At 33.4% G+C, this 23619-nt stretch overlaps 1 protein-coding gene across 1 annotated transcript in view; it reads left to right on the top strand.

Moving 5' to 3' along the window:
* Positions 1-23619, top strand: part of DMD (dystrophin) — a 1897222-nt gene that overhangs the window by 1421340 nt on the left and 452263 nt on the right. Inside the window, 1 exon segment of the mRNA XM_039846417.1 lies at positions 18693-18882. Coding sequence (XP_039702351.1) covers positions 18693-18882 — 190 coding nt within the window.

Below are 23619 nucleotides of genomic sequence, written 5' to 3' on the forward strand. Positions count from 1 at the left end.
GTACACTTCTTTTGGAAGTTTCTTTTGGCTCTTCAAGAGAGAGTTATATATATAGTTATAGGGCACTTCCATTTTTATACTGCTGAGACCCAATCTTCCCAACTGGTTATGACACATAAGAATTCTTGCCATCTTACAATAGGATAATATAATACCTGTAATGGGAATCCTTGGGGCTCTGGACCAGGGAGTGTCATGATTCATACAGATCTAAAAGGTTCATGGTGGTAACTGCCTGCTTCATTTTATGTCATCTCCTTTAGAATAATTAGAATGTTTCTAGCTTGCAGGGATTGTATGCAAAGGGAGGCATTTAGAACCATATCACTGATGATTTACTGGTGTGGAAAATTACCTGGTGATATAACCAAGTAGTCATTTTCATTCTAAGCTAGTCCTTTAGTTCTAAACCAGTCTCACCAGCCCACCAAAATGTATGCTTAGAAATGTTTCTACATACAATTTAGCCACGAAAAGACTCTAAAATTAAAGAAAACTTATAATTGTTTCCTAAAGATAAATTATTGGGCAGAAACAGATCTTTCTTTTCTTTATTCAAAAATGTAATGTTATGGTGACTAAAATTAAAACAAATGGGAGAAAGTTTCCCTTACTTGATTTAATTGAACCATTAATATTAGCATCCATTGTATTACTTTTCAATTATATCTATATTTTTCAGTTTCTTTGCATCTCTATCATTCTCAAAAAAAGAAAAACTTCTTTAAAATAGTAAAATATATAAATTAGCTAGAGTTTACTTTTAGAAAGCTGAGTTATTTTGGTAAATGGTTTAATCATCATTTGACTTACAATTTTATCTAATTCTAACAATCATATAGTTTGGGGATCTTTTGGCTTTATTCAATTTATAATAGGAATTCTTTTATAAATTATTAATTTAATCGCATTTCTCATTTTAAAAAGTTATGCAGGACATATAGGTATTAGTGAGTTTTATAAAATTTAATCTTTTCAATTTCCCCCCAAAAAGAGGGCATCATTTAAGCAGTTCTCGGTGATAGACAACAGCAGTTCTTTTTTCCATCCTCTTTTACCAGTTGGGAAATCTGATGCCTTCTTTGGCTAATTGAAGCAAAGAGCCAGCTCAGTTCCTTTATCTTGCATGGAGCATTTTCAGAACCTTGAGCCTAACAGAATCTAAACTCCTGGCAGCCACTACCTACTTCCCATCTCAAAGCCCAACAGCCTTATATCTTCAACCCTGCATTCTGCTTTGTGTTTCTGTGCCATTTTTTGACCCATAGAACTATTTATCTTGTTTCTGAGCCCAGGTCGTGCCTTTTTGATTTTCGGTTTTTATATGATATAAAAACAGAAACAACACCATTGATTTTCTGTTTTTATATGATATAAAAACAGAAACAACACCATTGTTCTGTGTTTAGAAGTTTCTTCTATATATTGAAATAATTTTCCAAATATAAAGTGATACTTATTGTAAAAAAATTTTTAATTTAGAAATAATCACTTTTAACATTTTTTAGCATTTCCTTTCATCATATTTTTATAAATATATTTTGCCTATTCTTATTTTACTAACTCCAACTCATTAACAGTTGAATCCATATTCCGATAGCTTTTTTCTTTTCAAAATTCCTACTACATTTTTATTAGTGAAATAATAAGCAGGTATTATTTTTTTTTTCAAGAAAAAATATAAGAGGAAATACTTCCTTGAGGTACATGGTGAAAAGCCAGAAACAAAAGCAATTACCTCATGCCTCTAGCCAATGATTTATGCTCTGGCCATTCTTTCTAGCATCAGTATTCACCCAAAGAGATGAAAACTATATAAATTAGACAGTAAATCAATTCCCCATTCAAAGCAGTGATTGCGTATTTTAAATATCTTCTAACATTCAGCTTTGCAACCAGCTTCATCAAATCCATAATGTGATACTCATTATATCACTCCGTCCAGTCAGTATCTTCATGCCACATGAGGTATTTAAAACAAGACAAACAGACCGAATCCAAACACCTTTAGAGATTATCACCTACAATGAATTTATTTATGGCTACTCCCACGGTTCCTAAGGAGTTGTGTTTTTCTTCTATATTGCATGTGTTTTACATCTACCTAGTAAAATTGAGTTAGCTATTGACATTAACTTCATCACAAGCTATTTTTAAAAAATTTAAATGAAATAAACCCTCCATAAAAATGACCAAATACAATTTTCATCCTGAGACTAATTAGGTGAATAATAATGATGAATTCATGATTATTTATAAATTTTATGGGTTTTTGGTGATGAGGTGTGACCTATCAATATGTACTATATGAGCAGTGCCTAAATTGCCTATTAAAATAGAAATGCTAAAAGGGCATTTTTCTTTTTAGCTGTGAGGATAGCTAGTGACCTCTACTTAGAGCTGGTGTTCCAAACCAAAATCTGTGACTCTGAGGCCTGTGCCTCCCTTCATCGCTGTTTAGTGGAGACATATCAGCTTGGAAGGAGGTTCTGGCAGCTTTTCACAGTAATCTAATCTCATCTCTGTCCCTTTCTATATTTTCATCAGTGACTTGCATGAAGACATAGAATAGTATTCTTATCAAATTTGCCAACAACACAAAGCAGGGAGAAATAGCAAATACGGTAGACAAGAATAGGAGCAGCCAAAAAGATTTCAACGAATTGGAATGGTAGGCTGAATATGGAAAGATGAAATGTAAATATAAGGTGCTACACTTAGGGTAAAAAAAAAAAAAAGTAAAAACAAAATTCAACTGATTTAGACTGTGTTTCCTGAAAACGTAGAAAAGAAAACTCCCTGAAGCAGAGAGTTATGTGTAGAAGGTTTGTTGGAGAGTGTTTCCATGAGTACACATGTAAAAATATGAGTGAGGCAGATTTGGACAAAGAGAGAAGCTAACCCATAGTGAATCGGAAGACTTGGCAGATTCTAAGAGTAGCTCTGGGACCTGCAGGACCCTTCAGAAATGTCCTGAATTGAGGCAAGAAGGCTGAGCCTTGGTACACCAGGATCAACCAGTTTGGTTATGGGTCACCCTGTGAGAGAGGACAAGCTTAGATAAAACAGTAACCTACAACTGAGGGCAATTTCCAGCAAGAGAGACAGCTGTGAGCTCTTAGCACCAATATTCCCACCACCTAGGGCAGGGGGATCTTGGCAGAGCATCACTGTATACACTACCCCAGTGTTACTCAAAGTGTGGTCTTTGGACTAGCAGCATTGATATCACCTATGAGCTCGCTAGAAATGCAAGTGCATGGGTCCTACCCCAACTTACTAAGTCAGAATCTCTGGGGGTAGGAGCCCAAAAAACTTTTAACAAGTTTTCCAGTCTCCAAGTTTATTGATGATAATCTCTCTCTCTCCCTCCATCTCCCTCTCACAAATATACACACACACTGTAGTGGAGCAATGGCAAAAGAAAGCTATGAGGATATTAGGCTGGATAAATTCAAGCATGTAATCTAGTATTAAGAATTTATTTTTTGCCTTAGCAGAGAAAGGGAGTTTGTGATGAAGCTGGCCAGAGATGGAACAGACTGTCTTGAAAGTCTGTAGAAGTATTCAACAACAGGTTGAGTAATGCCTTTGAAAAATAACTTCAAGTATCAGGTGGACACATGACTTTAGCATCCTTATCTCCCCATAAGGTCTTATTCTATAGTAGCTTTTTTTTGCCAAATAAAGTTCTTCCAAAACTAGTTCCATTGTATCTTAATAAGTGTTAACTTAGGAATGGGTTCTATGGTTTAAAAAAAATCAATAATAGGTTAAAGGCAATCAAATTTATTTTCTGTTGAATTAATTAGATTTTTTATTATGGCATACACATTATACATAAATGAAGTATGTGTGTTTGAGAATATGTGGGGAAAGAGATAGACTTACATAGTATATATCCTTTCTAAAACTTGACCATGGAACCAATTTCTCAAGAAGAATCTTACATGATTCCATAGCATCTGGTCCAATGATCAGTACTAAGCATTTTTAAGATATATAGCATAGCCTCTAGCCTAGACCACTGCATGGAGATCATTTCACTGAAAGTTATACCTGAATAATATTCTCAAATACTGTTAGCTCAATTCTTCACTTGGGCATATGCCTATAAATTTGCCATCTAATCAAAAGAAGTTGTATTATTCTACTACTCTACTCAGATATCTTTCCTAGTATTTTCTTGGGACTATTATTCACACCTTATATTCTGTTAGAGGTTTAGGGACTTTTTTTCTTGGAAGACATAGATAGATGATAGATGATAGATAGATAGATAGATAGATAGATAGATAGATAGATAGATAGATAGACAGACAGACAGACAGACAGACAGACAGACAAAGGAGAGGGAGAATGAGGGAGTAGGGGAGAGAAAAAAGAAAGAATAAAAGAGGACAATGATGACGCAGAGAGAGGTTGATTCTCTGGTACAGCATATTTGACTCATACTGAATATTTTCCTGAGACTTTCTACAATGAATATGGAGGAGAAATCATTTAGAAATCATAGAAGTAATTTAGGATACCTTTAGTAAAAGAAGTCTCTATTTTAGCAGATAACAATAAACAATAGAGTTTATTATAGTTGCTGGGATCTGCTAATCTATTTTTTCCCCTGGAACAAACTCCATTAACCCTTCTTGATACTCTATCCTTACCAAAATTTTAATAGCGTGGGACTAACTCTTATAGTTTCCCCACACACACACACACTAAACGTATAATCTACAACCTGTTAATGATTAGCCTAATTGTTAGGTTGCTACTGGTGACAAAAAAAAAAATTATCCTAGCAGATAGACAATTGTAGAATCCCAGCAAAGCACTTGGTGTGTGTGTGAGTCAGCCTCCATATACTTCTCATGTAGAGTGGCTAACTGGTCAACCCATCTCACTTGGATTCCACTCCTGATGGGTAGACCAGGCTACTCTGAGGGGAAGCCAGGATTTTCAGTAGAACATTCTGGAGAACCAGAGTTGAAGCTCAAAGTTCTAGCAGGATATTCCAGACTCCTTTGCAAGCCAGGGGCTTGAGACTGGACTCCTTCTTGACTACAAGACCTTAACTGATAGGATAGAGCAGCTTTGCTCAGACCAAGTCCTACTCTCTCTTGTCGAATGACAAGCAAGTGGACAGACATCTTTACAACTTGCTAACCCACATTCCAAATGAATGTGACATTTTACAAGTCTGAGTTACCCTTTTCTGAATCTGTGTTGCCAATTTCAATATCAAAATATTTATAACTCAGATGAAGATACTGAGGCACAGAGAGTCTAAGCTCAAAATCCCAACTTTATTGCAACTCTGACTCAAAGATTTTTGTATTTGAAGGAAAGAAAAAAAGTCTTCATTTTCTTTTCCTTATGTTTATCTTGCAGCATCATTTATATGATGTTGAGTTCTCTAATTTTTTGAGAATTTTCTCATTAATAGTGATTTGTTACTTTTTCATCATATTTGAAATAGTTCTATTAACGCTTTTCTACCTTTGCCAGAATCATTAAATTGACTGGCTCCAAGACAGCATCTAAGCAAGTATTTGCCATTTTTTCCTGGAAGAGCAAGTTTCTTTCCATCTTCTTTATCTGTATTTCAAAGTTTTGCCAAATTTCCTTTTGAAAATTGGTTTTCTGTTAGAGTCTTACAATTCTAACTTTGAAAGAAAAAGTCCGTCTCAAACAGTGACAATTATGTGTGCACTCATGCAATTACTGTTTAATAAAAGTAAGGTGAAAAGACTGATTCACATGCATTTGCCATTTTCTAATTAATTGCTTCGGGAAAAGCTTAGTGCTCTTTCTTTGCCAGGTACTGTAATAGGTGTTGGTAATGATGAACAAAATTCTCCTTGAGTATATATTCTACTCACAAAACAAATATGTAATATTATTAGTTCTAACACCAAGACTACACCAATATTTTTATTTTGACCATATTTTTTCATGAAGATTAAAATAATTGCAACTATGTCACATGTTGCAAGTTTTAAGAGCTACTTTAAAAATATGCTGCAGGAAAGACATGATCAGGTGGGGGAAATTATATTCATATTTTCAAATGAGGAATCAGAAATATGTGTACTTATCAAAAACACTCAATTTTTACAGTTTATATGAAGAACTAATACTTTACCTATAGAGAATGACATTTTTTTCCTCCAAGAACTCAGGCTACTTAACCATAAACTAATTATTAAACTTAATCCCAGAATCTGGTTATATAATGTACGAATGTTGTAAATAAGAAACGGAAAAAGAAAAAAAAAATACAGTTTATCCACAAATCATTTTTTTCTATGGGCACCATTTATTAAGGAAGGAAAGTGCATGAGTGACATGCACAATGGTGTCTAAGAGAAGTGGGGAGTAGCAATAAACTCTGACTAGTTTTTCTGTCATTATAGCAGGGAAGTGGAAGAGCAGAGCTCAACTTTAGAAAGTTGCTTCAGGAGCCTAAAGTAATCACTGTAACATTTTTGAAATTAAATTCAACAGTTTGATTTACAGCAAGAAGGGAACAGATAGATCAAACTCAGAAGCACAGTCATTCTGAATGGCATTTATCTTCCCTAGATGTGCCGCCTCATCCTGTGTCAATTAAGCTTTCAGAGGTGATCTTCAAGGATATTTCCAAATGAAATGTATTGCAGTTATTCTATAAATTGACCTCTCCCCTTGCACTGCTTTGGATGTGGCAAACTATTTCTTTGCACTTACAGGATACGTAGAAAAAAATAAGGATTGGATCAAAAGATTTTTTAAGTCTTATTTTGCAGCTAGTAAAAAGTAACTCATGACCACACTTATGTGGACATTCATAGCAAATGTTTGGAAATCTACTTGCATGGGATTTTACAGTGTCGTGCCATTATCGTTGTTGTCATTAGCATGTACCTTGAAACCAACTAAAGCAAATCATTTGGTTAGTCATTTAAGGGTCTTATTTAAGCGACAACATCTAAATAGCATTTTTTTATTTTGAGAGATAATGCCAGCACAAGATCCTTTACAACTTCATATTCATACTTTAAAGTATCAGTCACTCAAAGGGTTTCTAGTTCAGTATTCTTATGAATTGTGCATGCTAGACTTTGGAAAAACACTCTTAGCTAATATGAGAGAGAGTAAGATTAAATATGTGGATTTTATTACTAAAGCTCATTGCTAATTATTTTTGCCAAATGTTGCTATATTAACTTCATGATACTCATAGCAGTAGACTGAAGTTTTAAAAATATGTGAATGTATACTTTTTCTAGATAATTTTAAAGAATGTTAGCTTACATTACATGACGATTTCTTTATTTTTCTAAAGGTCAGAAACAAACTCTTCAAAGATTTAATTACTCTGACAACAGAGAATGTGAACTTTGTTTTCTAAAGGAGAACAGCCGATGGAAATATTGTTTACAATACTCATATTGTTGACTAATTCTAAAGGAAAAAAACATTAATTAATTCACTGAGAAGTATTAACATATGTTTCTTCAATAATGCATATCATGAGAATTTGGGGCAAAATTAATTTAGATTATGTTATATATAATAGATGAATATTCATGTGTTTCAACAGTCTTGACTTCTTCTCTACAAAATGATTAAAATTTACATCAGGAATCAGAATTTAAAATCCCACATAAATATAACTGTACCATAAGAAAAATAAATATTTCTTCTTTAGGGATATCCATAAGTTAAATATATTCATAACATGGCATCTTGGAAGAAATATTCAGCTTTGGGTAAATATGGATGCTTGGGAAAGGTAAAATTCAAAGAAACATTGCCCCTACTGTGCCTCCTGTCTTATTTGTTATTTCTATCACCTCCCCTGTGCTCCTGTCCCCAGCTTGGCCTCCCTCCTTATTCATTTTTATCTCCACCTCAGTCTCCATGTGTTTCCCTATTATTTTTGGCATTTGTTTCCCGTGGGCTCTTGCACTTTGTCAGATCTTATGTACCCGTTTCAGTCCACATATTCCTCCATCCCCAGTGGCTGTGAAATGCCTTGAATCTCAGCTCCCCCCAGAATCTTCTTGTTTTTTCAGTTCTCCTGTTCTTCGGTATTTTTCCTACTTTTCTAGACTACTCAGTCCCATCTGGATATTTCTTTCTTCTGACTCTGTACTGGTATACACTTAGAAAATGGCACATAAGGGCAGTGTTTTCCGAGCACATCTTTAGCACAGCCATCTGGAATGCTGCCATGAAGTGGGACTACCTTGCTGTTGTGTATTTTTTCCACGGTGTGTGAAAACTGTCTCGATATGAATAGAAAGGTATCATAACTGAGGGAATAAAATGTACCAAAATGTCTTTGATTATTTTCCTCTAGAAATATAAACAGAATGATTTTGAACAGGATAAGTAGAATGACACTCGTGTCAAATGAACAGTGTTCTCATCTTAACATCTTATTGGAAATGTATTCCTTAAGACCCTGATATCTATCCACTTTTCATTTTCAAATAATATGTATCTATCCATTAGTTGCAAATTATTTTTAATATATTTTTATATAAAAGGCTGTCCTTTCTGAAAGCTCACATTTGGAAAATAATTTGTAAAAGTATTCACAGTATGTGCTTATTTCCCCTTTCTAGTTCAAACTCTAGCTATCTTAAGTTTGCATATTTTTAAAAAATAATAATAATAAAGCTTACACTTTTTCACTCCTGTAAAAATAGTTTTACCAGAGTAGTGTGAATTTAAAATAAAATATTACTGTATACGTTAGAATGTTGATTTGCTCCTTCCATCATGTTCACTGCCTTTCACCACAGCAAAATTGTAAATGTAAACTTATTCCCTAGAAGATCAGTGGGGCTGCAATTTTCAACTAATTGGGAGAAGCAGCCCTGAGTCAAGGACTGTCAGGCTGATTTAAATCTTAAGATATGATGATGATTATTGTGTCAAATGTAATCAAGAATGTGGGCTCCAAACTGACTAAAGGCCTGGCTGTTTTTAATTCAGGTTCATATATGAAATAGACCTCCAGTTCACCGGTAGTCACAGCTGGCTGTAAAAGAGAGCAATTTTAAAAATGCAATTTAGTTCTCTACGGAGCTGTAAGAATCAGGGATTGGACACACGGGGGGGCGGGGAAATATCCTCATTCTCTCCTTAAAAAATTCTATTTATTTTCAGTATAATATCCTTCATCTTGAAATTTCCCTATAGCTCTTTATCTGTGATTTTCAACCTTCTCAGATCCAGTGTCACCCCCTTTCTTTTCTTATAGCAAATACTTTGTAACACCTTCTTTACTATCATAAACCAAAATGCATAGATAATATACCCTACCTATAGACATAGTTTTTTTTTCATGATGCCCTGACATTAATTTTAAAGAGAAACAAGAGTCACTTATAATAAAATATGCGTCTAGTATGCAATTATTTGGTCAAGATCATACTAGAACACAAGCGCAGTTTTGAGATGATTATACTATGAATGCAAGTTCAACAAATGCAAAATGACACCAAATTTTGGAAAAATTCTTAACAACACAAAGTAAAATTTTCCTTGGATCTTCATAGCAGTTAGTTGCATTTCTGAAAATTTTAATATGTATTAAATAAAACCTTGACAAAAAGTATTTTGTGTTTATATGTAAAATAGAGTTAAGTTCTAGATTCAGGTGTTTATAAACAAGATTTTTTCCTATATGACTGTCCAGTGAGACATTTAAAAATGCTTGGGACTTAGAACAGTTCTTTGCTGTGCACTAAGTCTACCATCTCCAGCCACTCCCATGAAATGCTAGTAGCACTCTTCAATCACTGTGTTAGTTAAACATTCCCCCTCAATTTCCAGAAAGCCTCTGTCATGTGGTTCTTAAAATTTGGTTAAATATTTTTCCAGACAAGAATTGATCTGCAGATCAATGAAATAACAGTATTCTCTGAGAACCTAACCTATCACTTGGCGATACAGTTGCCATTTTTTCAAGGCTCTGCAACCATTTAAGATCTGCTAGATTGTCTAACAAAATTTTTAAAAATTCTGTGATTATCACTGCAGTTAAAGTCTATTCCCATCACCTTTATTGAATGGCATGGTCTCTTCAAAAAGGTGATGGTGACATCCCTCCTATAGCTATATTAATTGCCTTCGAACCAGATATTGACAAATGCAGTTAAATTCTATATCAACATCGCAGGAGATGTTGTGGCTCCCCAAGACATTTCAAATGGTGAATACTACTTAGATGGCAGCTATAAGAGAAATATGAACCCTTTTCTTAAAGAGATTAGCCAGGTAATTTAGAAAACAAACACAAATACACACATATACAAATAAAACATATCTTACCTATATCTTTGAGGTAAAAATAATTTTTTACATTGGAGAAATTTTAGACTGGAAGGTAAGCAAAATGCAGAAGTCTATTTGCATTTCATCAGGGCATTTGGAAAGGTCTTTCATTATAATCTTATGAATAAGTTGGAGAAATACTGACTAGACGCAAAGTAAGTTAGATGGTTTACAAACTATTTCATGCTTTTACACAAAGGATGTCAATGAATAGATCACTGTCAAGTGGTGAAGGAAGATTTCTGGTGCCATGTCACAAGGTTCTCTTCTCTTCCCTAACAAACTGGATGTTTTTGACAGAATGTGAGTAGAGCTACAGAGTGGATGCCCATTCAAATTGATGGATGATACAAAGCAGGAGAAGGGTAGGAGTATGTTGGGTGATAGAGCCAAATGGGTGGCTGGGTAGAATGACTTCTAAGGCCCTTTCAGTATATGATATCTCTGGATCAATATCAAACTTATAGGCAATCAAAAAATTTTCCTAAGTAGTAGATTAATTTGGACAGAAGTAATTGTTTGTTATGCCCTTGTTTTCATAACACACCTAAAAAATACATTGAATTAACATTCTTTGCAGATATGCTCTTTAAAAATTCAAATGAAAATAGGTTTTCATATAATAGTAGCAGAAATTGAGTCATTGAAAGTAAATGCAGTGTATTGCACAGTGAAATAGTCCGCCATTTCACGTTCACTGCTAGTACAAAACTTGATGAAAGATACAAGGTCCAAAGATTTTGATCACAGAATTGCTTATTCTCATTTTTAAACATCTTAGTGGTAACTGAATAATAGTCTATTATATAATTAATTTTCTATAACAAAGATGATATCTACGAATTATTGTGAGGTTCAACTGAAATAGCGTGTGTGAAAGCAATGTATAAACTTTAAAACTCTATACAAATATAAATTATTATCCAATAAATTTACATCAAAAAATAATTCTGATTTGTAAGTTTTTAAGAACAAGAGACTGTGATCTTCTCATTTTTAGAAACTGCATCTGATTCTTAGTAGGTTTATTGATTTTAATTGAATTTATTGAGTGTCTATTAAATACCAGGAACTGTGGTATGAATCCTTGGCCTCAAAAATTTACAGTAAATTGATGATGATGATGATGATGATGATGATGATGATGATGGATTGTGATGATGATGAATGAAGAATATAGACTTTTTGGAAGTGGAGCATTCATAAGTAAGAGGATTGTCGAAAGCATGTGGAGCCCTCAGATTCATTTTTTTATGTAGTAAAAGTAGTTCTAATTGAAAAATATAAATCCTTAATTTATGACTATTCCTTATAAATTTGAATTGATCTCATAAAAGGCCATCAATGCATTTCAAAGAATCTAGTTCTTGTAAGTGCAGTTTCTCCCCCTAGTAATTAAAAGTAGGAAAGTAAGGAACTTTAAATCTTTATTTAGATCATCAGTTTTAACTAGCCCAAGCTATTTGTAATTCTACAAATCTTGTAAATCATTTGATTTACAAATCTTGTAAATCATATCGGAGCCATTAAAAGGACAATTTTTTTTTTAGAATCTACCAAGACTTAGTCACTGAAAGATTAATTCATTTCTCAGTCAGTCTTATAAAACGTATTTATTTTACTGTGAAATTTCTAGAAAAGAAACATGGAGTATTTGATTTTCTTGTCAGATATATTTCATGTAAAACATTTCTCAAAAGATACAGATTTCCAGATAATCTCTATATCACCAGCAAACATTTATTAAGTTACTATTATGAGAAGGCCACAATCATACTATAATTTTATATTATTTCATAAGAATAAAAATATTTTATTACTATCTATAATGCCCTCATTTTGAATAAAATCCTCATGACTACCTCAAATCCAAAATGCAGTATTTACTCTAATAGATCTTTTAGAAGGCAGCTGAAGATGATAAGCAAAGAAAGAATTTTGTCTTCACTCAAATACACACCATAATCCTAATTCATGTAATAATCACAGAAAATAAAGAGCTTTTAAGAATAGTAATATATTACTATCCATCATATTAGCCTCGCAGGGAGATTGGCAAGTCTGCCTTGAGAAGTAATGTCTTAGAGTGGACTAGACTTGGTGCTTCAAATTTTGCCACTTATTTTGGAAACTCACCCAGTCTCTCTGAAACTCAAGTTTCTCATCTACAAAATGTCAGTAATATTGACAACTTGCTATTAACCTCACCAAGTTATTTTAAGTATCAAAGGAGAAGATATCTGTGGAAGAGCTGCAAAACTGAGGAACATTGTTAGTGCAAGGTACTGTAACAATAGATGTCTTTGAATTTAAAGTACTCTTAAAAGTGTATTTTAAACCACAAGAGAATGCTGAATGAGGAATTGACTAGTAAAAGTCACAAATATTTAGAGACTATAACTTGAAGTTTATATCAGGAGCTATGAAATCGTTCATATTTCCAAATTCCATTGATAAACCTCTACTGTAAGTTCATATCATATGTTGATATGTTTTCAGCCATTTCTTTCCTTTTTAAAGGAATCTGCTATGTGTTTGCTTTTCAACTTAGAAAATTGAACCAACCCGCCTCACTGTATTCTGAATATTATGTATCAACATCTAACAATCTACTGTTTTGTTTTTCTCCAAGTTATTGAGGCTAGGAGTTCATATTTGTTTGACTGCACAGTCTTATGAGGCTTTCAAGAGATGATCCTGAGCTCGTCTTTTTAATTAGTTTCTATGCTAATTTTCATATATCCTTTTATAAGAGAAGAAAGCTACTCAATCTAGCTTATCAACATTAGGAAATATGTCTTTTAAAGAGGTTTACATTGCAAGTGACCAAAACCAACTTAAAGACTCACATTATACAAATCATTGAAATTTATTTAAGGCAGAAATTGTGTTTAATGATAAGCCCAACCCTAATCTATTTTGTATTTATCTGTAAGATAGTGTAACTGTATTTTTTCTAAAGATTTTTTACATTTCTGTAAATATCTAAAACTGATATTTTGAGTCTCTGTATATGAACCAAAACAAATGTAATCAGTTATTCCCAACGTTATTTTTAAACTTCCCCGAATAGTAGCTTCAAGTATTATATCAGTAGAACAATACAAAATACAGATCTTAAAGGATGTTAATCTCTGTTAACATTCCAATATTATATATATATATATATATATATATATATATATATATATATATCTTGAATATTTCACCTGTTCATTATATTTTGTATATTTCTTTTATCAACTAATTTTTCTCAGTGATATATAACAGAAATGCAAATCAAATGAAATAAGTAATGCAAACAATAGTAGAAAGTAGATTTTCACTGCTGTCTCCTAATATTTTCTTTTCAGAAATGTCCCAAAGTATATAATTATAGTTGTTTCCCTAGTAATATATTGTGCAAATCTAAATTTTATCAATATTTTGAGTAAAAAAATGGAAAAAATGAAATGTATATTTTAAAATTCATTGCATAGCTGATAATACCTATACGCTTTTACTATCTAAAGGTAAAGTCTAGATGATTTTTTTTTTTGCTAAAATGTGTCAATGAAGGAAGTTTAAACAGATAGCTTCAAAGCTGTGGTTTATCTTTAGAGGACTAACCTATTTTTTTTGTGCAAGTGTGTTCCTTCTGCGCATGTTAAAAAGTCATCCTATGTTGTCTGGGGTGACAAAAGATGGGAATGAGTTTTCTGAGAATTAATCAGCAATACTTTGGGAACATTTAGGTTGTGGTTTCCAATTAACTCTGGAGAGTTTGAGTAATTTAGTACTAGACCTCAGGAGAAGGGATGAAAACCTCGTTATTTCATATGTCAGTGAACAGCAAACCAGCAAATTTGCGTTGAAAATGGATTTTTTTATTTTGAAGCAAAGACCAGCTAGATCTTTCGGCTATAGTTAGGGTGGGAGAATATTTTTGCATGTATTTGTTTCCTTATGTGTAGGATTTTATAAGTTTTAATGACCCTGCTTATGGAAAAATAACAAATAGATAAATTTGTGCTCCAAAATGAAAACCAGGATTCAATAGCATAACCTTCCCTGTACTTTTCTTCTTTTTTCTATACTGAATAATAAAAAAAAAAAATACATCAGAAAGGTGTGGACACCAATATCTATTTTCAGAATTAGAAAAACTTCTTTTCTAGGACACAAGACCTGAACAGTAATCCAAATTCTGCCACTTACTTGTATGCAATCTTGGGAAAGTTATTATGGCTCTCTCGGAATCAATCTTGCCAACAGCAAAATGAAACCAATGATAACCCGTACTATATATCTAAAAAGTTTCTTATTTTTATGAAAATCAATTAAATTAGGTGAACTTTTAATGAGCATCCATTACTGTGTTTTGAAATAAAGCCGAGCTAGATGATCTACACTTCTCGTGATAGGAAAAGGCCAAAAAAAATTTTAAAGATGGATTTATCACTTATTAGCCAAATCGAGAACTAATTTCATGAATACAGTGTGATGTTACATTTGAGTTACTGGTAGGGAATCCAGATGAATTATGGGAACCAAAAGTGCAGTAGCTCCTCAGGCTCAGTTGCTGAGTGTGAGGATCCTCCATCCTGTCTCCTTTTGAGACCACAATCTGTGCAAGTAGTTGTATAATTCTCCACATACACATCTTAGGCAAGTATGTTTTCTAAAGCCTTATTTGTTGTGAACAAATCAGCAGGCCAGGTTCCTCAGAAGGCCTGCTCTCAGAATTAACACCTGTGAGGGGAGGAAAGGGCTGGAAGTAAGATAAGGCAAAAGGCGAAGCTGGACTTCAACACAGTTGCAACCACACATCAGTCAACCCCGCCTTGCTCTGCCCTGACCTGCCTTGCCCTGCCCTGCTTTCCACAGTTGTCCTGAGTTGGAACAAAGGGGCCAGGCTTTCACAGCCCACACATTAACGAGTCGTCGGATATATCCTACATCCAGCAACTTTCCCAGAAACTAGTGCAAAACATATTTTAGTCCTGAGAGGGGTCTGGGCAGCTCAGCACAGCATCCTCTGCCTGACAGTTCTCTAAGTTTGGTCTCCAGTGGCAGTGATTCTCAAACTTTAGCATATATCAGAATTACCTGGCAGTCTTGTTAAAACACAGCTTGCTGTACTTCACACGCAGGCTTTATAATTTAGTAGGTCTAGGGTAGGGCTTGAGAATTTGCATTTCGGATAAGTTCTCAGATCATGCTGAGGCTATTGGCCCATGGGCCATACTTTCAGAATCACTGTACCACATTGCCCATATATACATACTGAGAGTGGTATATGGGGCCCTTATGAATAGAAAGAAAAACTACTGAAGTCACCATACCATTCCATACTCCATCAAATGCTCAGCTATTTTTGTACACAATAAAGCTGGAATAGCCAATAATTAATATTTGTTATATAAAAAAGTATTTAACCAACACAGTAGACTATATAAAGTATTTTTACTATTTCTGATATCTGTTCATTGTTACTTTAAAGTTCAGCCAGATTTTCTATAATTTGAAAATCTAGAGGAATTTACAAAATAATCCATGTTCAAGATCTTTAGTTTTGTTCTGAGCCAGTTTTTTTTTTTTTATTTCTTTAGGATTCTCATAATTCCTGCATTTTTTTTTTATCATATAAGCCATTTAAAGCCATATGGTTACAGAAAATTAAAAAGTATTTGATACATTCAGAGCTATTTTGAATGCACAAATATGGCATACAAGTACCCTTGACTCATTTTCTAGTCTAGACTTGGCACAATTAAAATTTAGGAATTCAGTGTACATAGATTGATCTCAGGAGAAAGAATGAAGCCTTAAAACTCCCACACAAGCAGGAAACAACATTCTTCCCTCTGATCGAAGAGGCCTATAAAAGAGCTCATTTGAAGAGATTTTCTGCCGTTGCTACCATTGAACTTTTGTAACGTATTTTCCAAATTAGAAAATATTCAGCCTGATGTTGTCAATATTTCAGACCACGAGGGTATCATTCAGGAAAATGGTGCCTTACTGTCCTGAAAGAGTTACTGTTCTTTCCTAAGGACCTGGAAATCTCATTGTCTCAGTAGAACCCTTTCATCTGATTTATGCGCATCACGTTTTACAAATAACTCTTGCAAAGTTATTTACTGGTTACTTTCTCTGGAAGCAGAGGGTAAGTGGTATTTCAGGTTTAAGGATACAGGAGCTAAGATGCATCAAGTGCAGTTCATCACAAAGATGAAGCTGATAATGAAATGCACAGTGTCTAATTCTCTAAGCTTCCTTCACTCTGTCATGAGAGAATTTCATACTGTCCTTTTATTTTGTGTGAAATTGAAGTATGTTTGAAAATATGTCAATGTCTAACCCTGCGTTTATCTTCTGGAATGTGACAGCGTTTTTCTATCCCACATTTGGAGCTGGAGATGCAGTAAGTCTTAACGATTTCTAATGTGCAAGCCAACCTAAAAGTGTTAGCTTGAACTGGACAAAATTGCTGCTTTTGCAACCAGAAACGATCGAATGCCTGCAGTTATACATGTTTCAACCTGTACATTTCATAACAGCTTGTAATGTGAAGATTCTCAGCGCTCTTACAATGGTTCTGAATTTTTAAATCATACTGAGGTAGAAGGTAAATAAATGAAGAACAATTTAGATCTTTCCCCTGGAATTGATAGTTTGCCTGAAAACTAGATAAGCAGGGAGCCAGCGGTCCAGGTTAGCCCTTGAACTCTCTGAGGTTTAACTGATTTCTCCAACCAGAACACCAACGTATCTTTCAGCTGTGCGGTATTAAAGTTTATTTAGGAGTTGATAAATAGCTTAGGGCAATGCTTCCCTTTTTCCAGTAGCTGTATCCTCATAAACTTATTCTACCCTCCACCAGTTAATGCAGACAGAAGATTTTTATCCAGTATGAGCGCTGAACGAAACGACACTGTAGAAGACTGTATGCTCAGCAGAAACCTCACCCATGATGAATAAACAGCTCTTCCGGGGGCTTTGCTGCCGCTGGCTCGGCAGGAGTTGTTTATTGCCTGGTTTGCACATCCCATGATAAAGTTGCTGCTGAAATAAATTGCAATTTTGCATAATTATTGACAATCACATCTTAACAAGCAGTGTGTATCATATTCAAGTGTTCAATTTTTTAAAATCCATTTTTAGCTTATGTATAATCCCACAAAGTGTTTGTGTAGTAATCGAAGGCAAATACAGCATTTAAATAGAGTACTAATTTTCTTATTGCAGACAAAATTTACCTGAATCTTTTTAGATGGGACTGTTACCGCCTAAGGCAATTTTCCCTTCCAACCTATTATTATGTAGATGTTTGTGGAGGGCATATGTGTGCGTATCCACAATACATGCATTATATATATCGTTAGGAAATATGATTTTTTTTTTAGATTTTTATGTCATAGGGTATTTGGTTCACCCTTTCTAAAATAGTGGAGGAAAGAAGAGAATGGGATGTGGGCAGAGGGAATTAACATTTTTGAGAAACTATAATGTGTTAACTATATAATGTGTGAGGCTTTACATACATTATTGTATTTTCATTCTCATCACAACAATATGTATTGTAGATGAGAAACTGAAAAATCAGAGAGGTTAAAGTAACTTGCTCTATCACAAGTTAGGAAGGGGATATTGAGATTCAAAACCATATCTGTCTGGTTTTTAGGCTCCGTTTTTTCTATCACACGTAAAATTTGCATGTGGAAAATATTCTCAATTCTATGACAGATACTAAAATATAAAGCTAATGCAATTTTCAAAACTATTAGAACACAATAGTTAGTGTTAGGCAAAATAATATTTTGCACAATGGTTACTACAAAATATGTTATTTTTCTACTTGCTAGTCTTTTTGTTCTCCTTTGACCTCCAATTCCCTTCTCCTTTTTCCTCCACTGTTCAACTTTCTATTGTAGTTTTGCATTTTTGTGACTTTTTTCCTTGCCTATCTAATTCTGGTTTCCTGCCTCAGGTGACATCAAAGATAAGCATGGTGTAGGGATTTCAGGGTTTTACTTATAAAGATTAGCTTAAAATTTTGCAGCATATTAAAATAAACTTTCAAAATTGACTAGTAAAAACTAGAAAGTTAAAAATATATATATTTTGAGAGTTCATATATGAACTTTCAAAAGTCTAAATATATATATATATGTACATACATATATATATATATATATATATATATATATACACACACACACACTATTCTAGTGGTTGCTTTTAAGAAGAATTTTAGCAACAACTCATCCCTTTGTTGGTATATGCAATTTAGTCCCTTTGTGCTTGCTCTTTTTCTGGGGTTGTCTGGGTGCACCATTCTGATATTTGAGAATTGCATCTGGACATTTGTTCCTTTGCAGAGTGAATGAGCGAGAGGCTGCTTTGGAAGAAACTCATAGATTACTGCAACAGTTCCCCCAGGACCTGGAGAAGTTTCTTGCCTGGCTTACAGAAGCCGAAACCACTGCCAACGTCCTACAGGATGCCACCCATAAAGAAAGGCTCCTAGAAGACTCCAAGGGAGTAAGAGAGCTGATGAAACAATGGCAAGTAAGTCAAGCATTTCCCCTCGAGCACTCTTGTGAATCTAGTTGAACAATTCTCAGCATTTGTCCTCATAATTGATATGCAAGCAACAGAATATTTATAAGTTGTTTTATATGTCCTGATATACTTAAGCATTTGGGTAAGAAAGAGAGAAGCAAAGAGAAAAGTAATTTATTGTTTCATTGAACACTCCAATCTTCTAAATAGTACATATTTTTAACCAGGAAAAACTTGTACATAAAACCAGAGCTTTGGTCAAGGAGATACTTTGCTCAGAGAAATAAATTAGGGATTGGTTTATTAAATTGAAAACATTGCCATTTGGGGTATTTATTTAATACTTTACAGGAAAAGCCTTTGTATGAATTGTCTATTTTATTTAGCGTTGCTAACTGAATCAGTTTCCCTTCATTACTTTCAAATACGTTTTGAAATGCTAACCTGGCATTTTGTAGATTTCTTCCTAACATGATATCTGTGAAAATAAAAAGTGAGATGGCTAAATTTGTCATAGTTAACAATAATACAATTCTTAGACAATTGTTTTTCCTAGAGTAGAAACAAAAATTATTGCTATAAAATTTTATATGCATCAACAGTGAAAACAGAAGCTTAAGGTAGTTTCATTTAATGAAGTCTTAGTGAGAATCACATATTGCAGTTTAAGGAAGCTTCTTAAGTTTATTCTCAGGACCCGATATAATTTTCCTAAACTATTATGGAGTTTTGTTATGTATAGTTGAGTTTTCTGGCTTGCTATAAGAACTTTACTATTATCTCAAATAAAATCTAGAGTATTGAAATAAGATCAATTTTTGCAATAATTTTATTTTTTCATATTTTTAAATTATGAAAAACATGATAGTTTATCTTAGGTTGAAAAATAATAACAAAAGCAAATCATAATAAGCAAAGCCTTTTCTCCTCCCCTTCTTGTTCTTCTCCTTTTTTTTTCTGTTTTTAGATGATATTTGATCTACTTTGCTGCTCTTGTGCATAGAATAGCGGCAATTTATAGCTTCTTGAATTCCTCATTCTTGCCTTATCATTCTTCTCAAACCTTACTTGCTCTTCCACAATGTGTGTTGAGTTAGTTTGATCATATGGAGGTAGTTTGTTTAGAACAATACCTGATTTATCTTTGCAGATATCTTCCATGGCTTGAGAATGTAAAAGCAATACAAAGTTAAATATTTTTGGTCACTCTTAGATGACTGGTTAGAAAATGTGTTGCTGTAACTTATTTGACTTATGATATTTCATAAATAAAATTTTCTCCTTGTAAATGACCATAAAGCCACCCTAGAATTTTAATAAATTATGGAGTCACATATTTTCATCAGCAATGGTAAAGAGTAAAACTTCAAGTGTTTTCTTTAGCAGATTATTTTAAAAATAAGGAATAATCCAGTAACTCAAAATCATCTTATAATAAGAATTTAATAAAAAATTTCCCTTAAATTAGTGAACAAGTCCGTTTGAAGGCAAAGATACATCCATCTATCTCTTATACATTCTATATTTATGTCTGCAGTGCTATATAATGAAAATCATTGTATAACTCCTAGGATATTGAGAAATTGCAAGATTATGAATCACTAAAGAAAAAAATACCATGTTTCCTATCTATATTTACTATGGAAGAATGGAGTACATTTTGTGTTTAGATTTCTGATCCCTCTTTTAAAAACAGTTAGAAGTTATGATGAGGAAACTTTCTTAGCTTATGCTACATTACTCATAAAAATGTATTTATTCTTAAAAACCATATAAAACTCCCTAAGAGTTCCTGAAAACATTAAACATATCATTTTTCCCTTACTATGGTAGGACTAAAATTCCAGTATTATTTTAAAACATAGACAATTTTCTTGTTCTCTATTAGTTAATATTGTGTTTTCTGTAAATTCTAGTTGCCTGAGGTTGAAATTACATTTTACGAATAGGGATGACATTTATAGCCAGCTCTGATTTTTGATTAGATGGCTCAATGATAGTCTTTTGATGAAATATTTAGAGGTATCATGATAAAAACTCTAAACTACTGTAACTATTAATCATTGTTAATGGCACATTTCAACCGATAGAATTAAATCAAGATACTAGGGTTTAAAAGCAACGAAGGAAAATGCCAATCTTGAAAGTAAATAAAACCACATATTTTAGGAGATTACATACAGTTTCAGTATTTCAACTAAATGGAAGTGTTTGCTTTTTTCCTTCTAAAGAAGATTTTTTTATCTTTGAACAAAAGGAACTTTCTATAATACATGTGAAAGAAAAATGTGTAACATGCCTTTTCACTTTATTTAGAGAAGCTGGTAGCATTATATTCATTGTTTGATTCATGCTGTGCTGTGGTCCCCCTTTATCCACGGTTTCAGTTATCTGTGGTCAACCATGGTTCCAAATCATTAAATGGAAAATTCCAGAAGTAAGCAATTGATAAATTTTAAAATGCAGGCTGTTCTGAGTAGCATGATGAAATCTTGCTCATCCCACCCTGGATGTGAATCAACCTTTTGTATAGCATCTCCACAATATAGATGCTCCCCCACTCATTAGTCACTTAGCAGTCTTCAGTATTGTAGTGCTTGTGTTCAAGTCACCCTTATTTTACTGAACAATGACCACAAAGTGCAGCAGTAGTGATCCTGGCAATTTGGATATGCCAAAGAGAAGCCAGAAAGTGCTTCCTTTAAGTGAAAAGATAAAATACAGTAAGATATTTTGAGAGAGATCGTATTCACATAAATTTTGTTACAGTTTATTGTTATAATTATTTTATTTTATTATTAGTTATTTTGATCTATTACTGTGCCTAACTAATAAACTTTTTCATAGGTATGTATATATAGGAAAACATGTACTATATATAGGGTTTAGTACTATCTATGATTTCAGGCATACACTGAGGGTCTTGGAACATATCCCCCATGGATAAGGGGAGACTACTGTATAGCAAGAGTAGTTCTTACATATTAAAAAAAAGAAACTCTGAATGCCTAGCCAGAACAATAGCTGTCCCAACAAATCCTGATATATCTGTTCACCCAAAAGCAGTGATGTTTTACTTTATACAAATGCTACTAAATAGAGACAGGGAGTGAAAACCTTCACAAAATATGTTTTTCTCTATAACTGTCAGTCAGTTGTACTTTATATGGTGACTGCAGCTCTTGGTAGATTACCTATCACTGTTGTATATCATATCCACTTCATATTTAATTCTCTCAGCAATAATTACAATTCATGGGTTCTATAAGCATAAGTGTATTATGAAGCATATGCTTCCTTAATGGAATTAACCTGGTTAATTCCACTCTGAAAGCCATTAAAATTCCTTCCTTATATTAGAAAAAAATGTTATTTACTTTCTTTACTAAAAGCAAGGACATTATAATTGTACTTTAGGATGATGAGATTTTTTTTGTGTAACTATTGTTATTTCTGAAAGTCTAACTGGAATTGTAAAGCCAGTTTTTTATAGAGTATCGTATAGAGCCTTGAGAAGTGACAGTCTGAGTTTTTTTAATTGAAAATATATCCTTAAAATGAAGAACTATATTCATATTGAATCAGATTCTTCTTGTGTCCCAAATATTTCCTGCTCCGGGCCTCAGAGAATTGTTAAAGATGGTCGTGGTTCCAAGTTCTAACATAACATCAGGGATAACTAACCAAAAATGGGAAGACTCTGCATTTTTGCTAATATTTCACAAGAATTTCACCAACTTAACTGGTTAGCTAAGCACCCCTTAGAGATAAATATAATACCAGCTTGTAAAGAAGGTGTGTGGGTGTGGGTATGTGGAGAGAGAGAGATGGTCAGAAAGGTGGCATAATTAGGAATTTTTTCCTCATCAAGAGAAATGACAGAGCAATTAATATTTGAGGTTCCTTTATCTGTGATCTGGGTCATGTCTCAGGCCATATCTCTCAACTCACTCCCTTCTCTAATTTCATTTGTTTACCCACATCTCTTCCCAACTCTCTTCCTCATTATAAAAATTCTCTTCTATTAAGCAAAACATCCAAAGATACAAGTTTGATATATTTCGAATCGTATATCAGGTACAATAAATTGATTAAGATATCTTAGATTTCTAATACATTATTGAAATTAAGGAAGTAGCTTCTTCACTGTTTCTTACAAAAATCTTGGCCTACTAGATAATTCCGAAGGAAGAAAGAAGAATGCAATCTTAGTAACACAATTAGTATCCTGAACAAATTGAGCTGTCATATTTCTTGGGACATGTGAGAATAAAGAGGTAATCTGAGGACGCTTAATTCCAAGAAAAGGAAACCCTTTGTGTATTCCTTTCTGTTGCTATAATTTGAATTGAGTTTTACATGTATTTTTTAGTCTTTCTTCTTTGGTGTCTAAAGAGTATGAAAGTTAATATTTCTATTTTGCCTGATGATGACTGCCTACTGCTGTAAATATGTAAAACTTTGATGTGTGTTATTTCTCTAAGAACTTTAATTCATCAAACCTTTATTAAGCATCAGTTAAGTGCCTAGCATGGTGTTAGGACTAGCAATAGAAACATGATTAGAGAAATGTTCTTCAAACACAGTTCAAGCAAAGCACTTAGGTTGTGTTATCAATTTAATTAGCATCAATCCACATTTTTTAAAATAAAAAGGAATAAAATTAAGAGAATAGAATAGAAAATAACAGAGTCCATTACTCTTAAGTAAGAGTCAGTATTGTCTTATGAAACTTTGGTTTCA

This window comes from Pteropus medius, unplaced genomic scaffold (assembly GCF_902729225.1).
Source record: "Pteropus medius unplaced genomic scaffold, Ma_sr-lr_union100, whole genome shotgun sequence".
Classification (NCBI taxonomy): Eukaryota; Metazoa; Chordata; class Mammalia; order Chiroptera; family Pteropodidae; genus Pteropus; species Pteropus medius.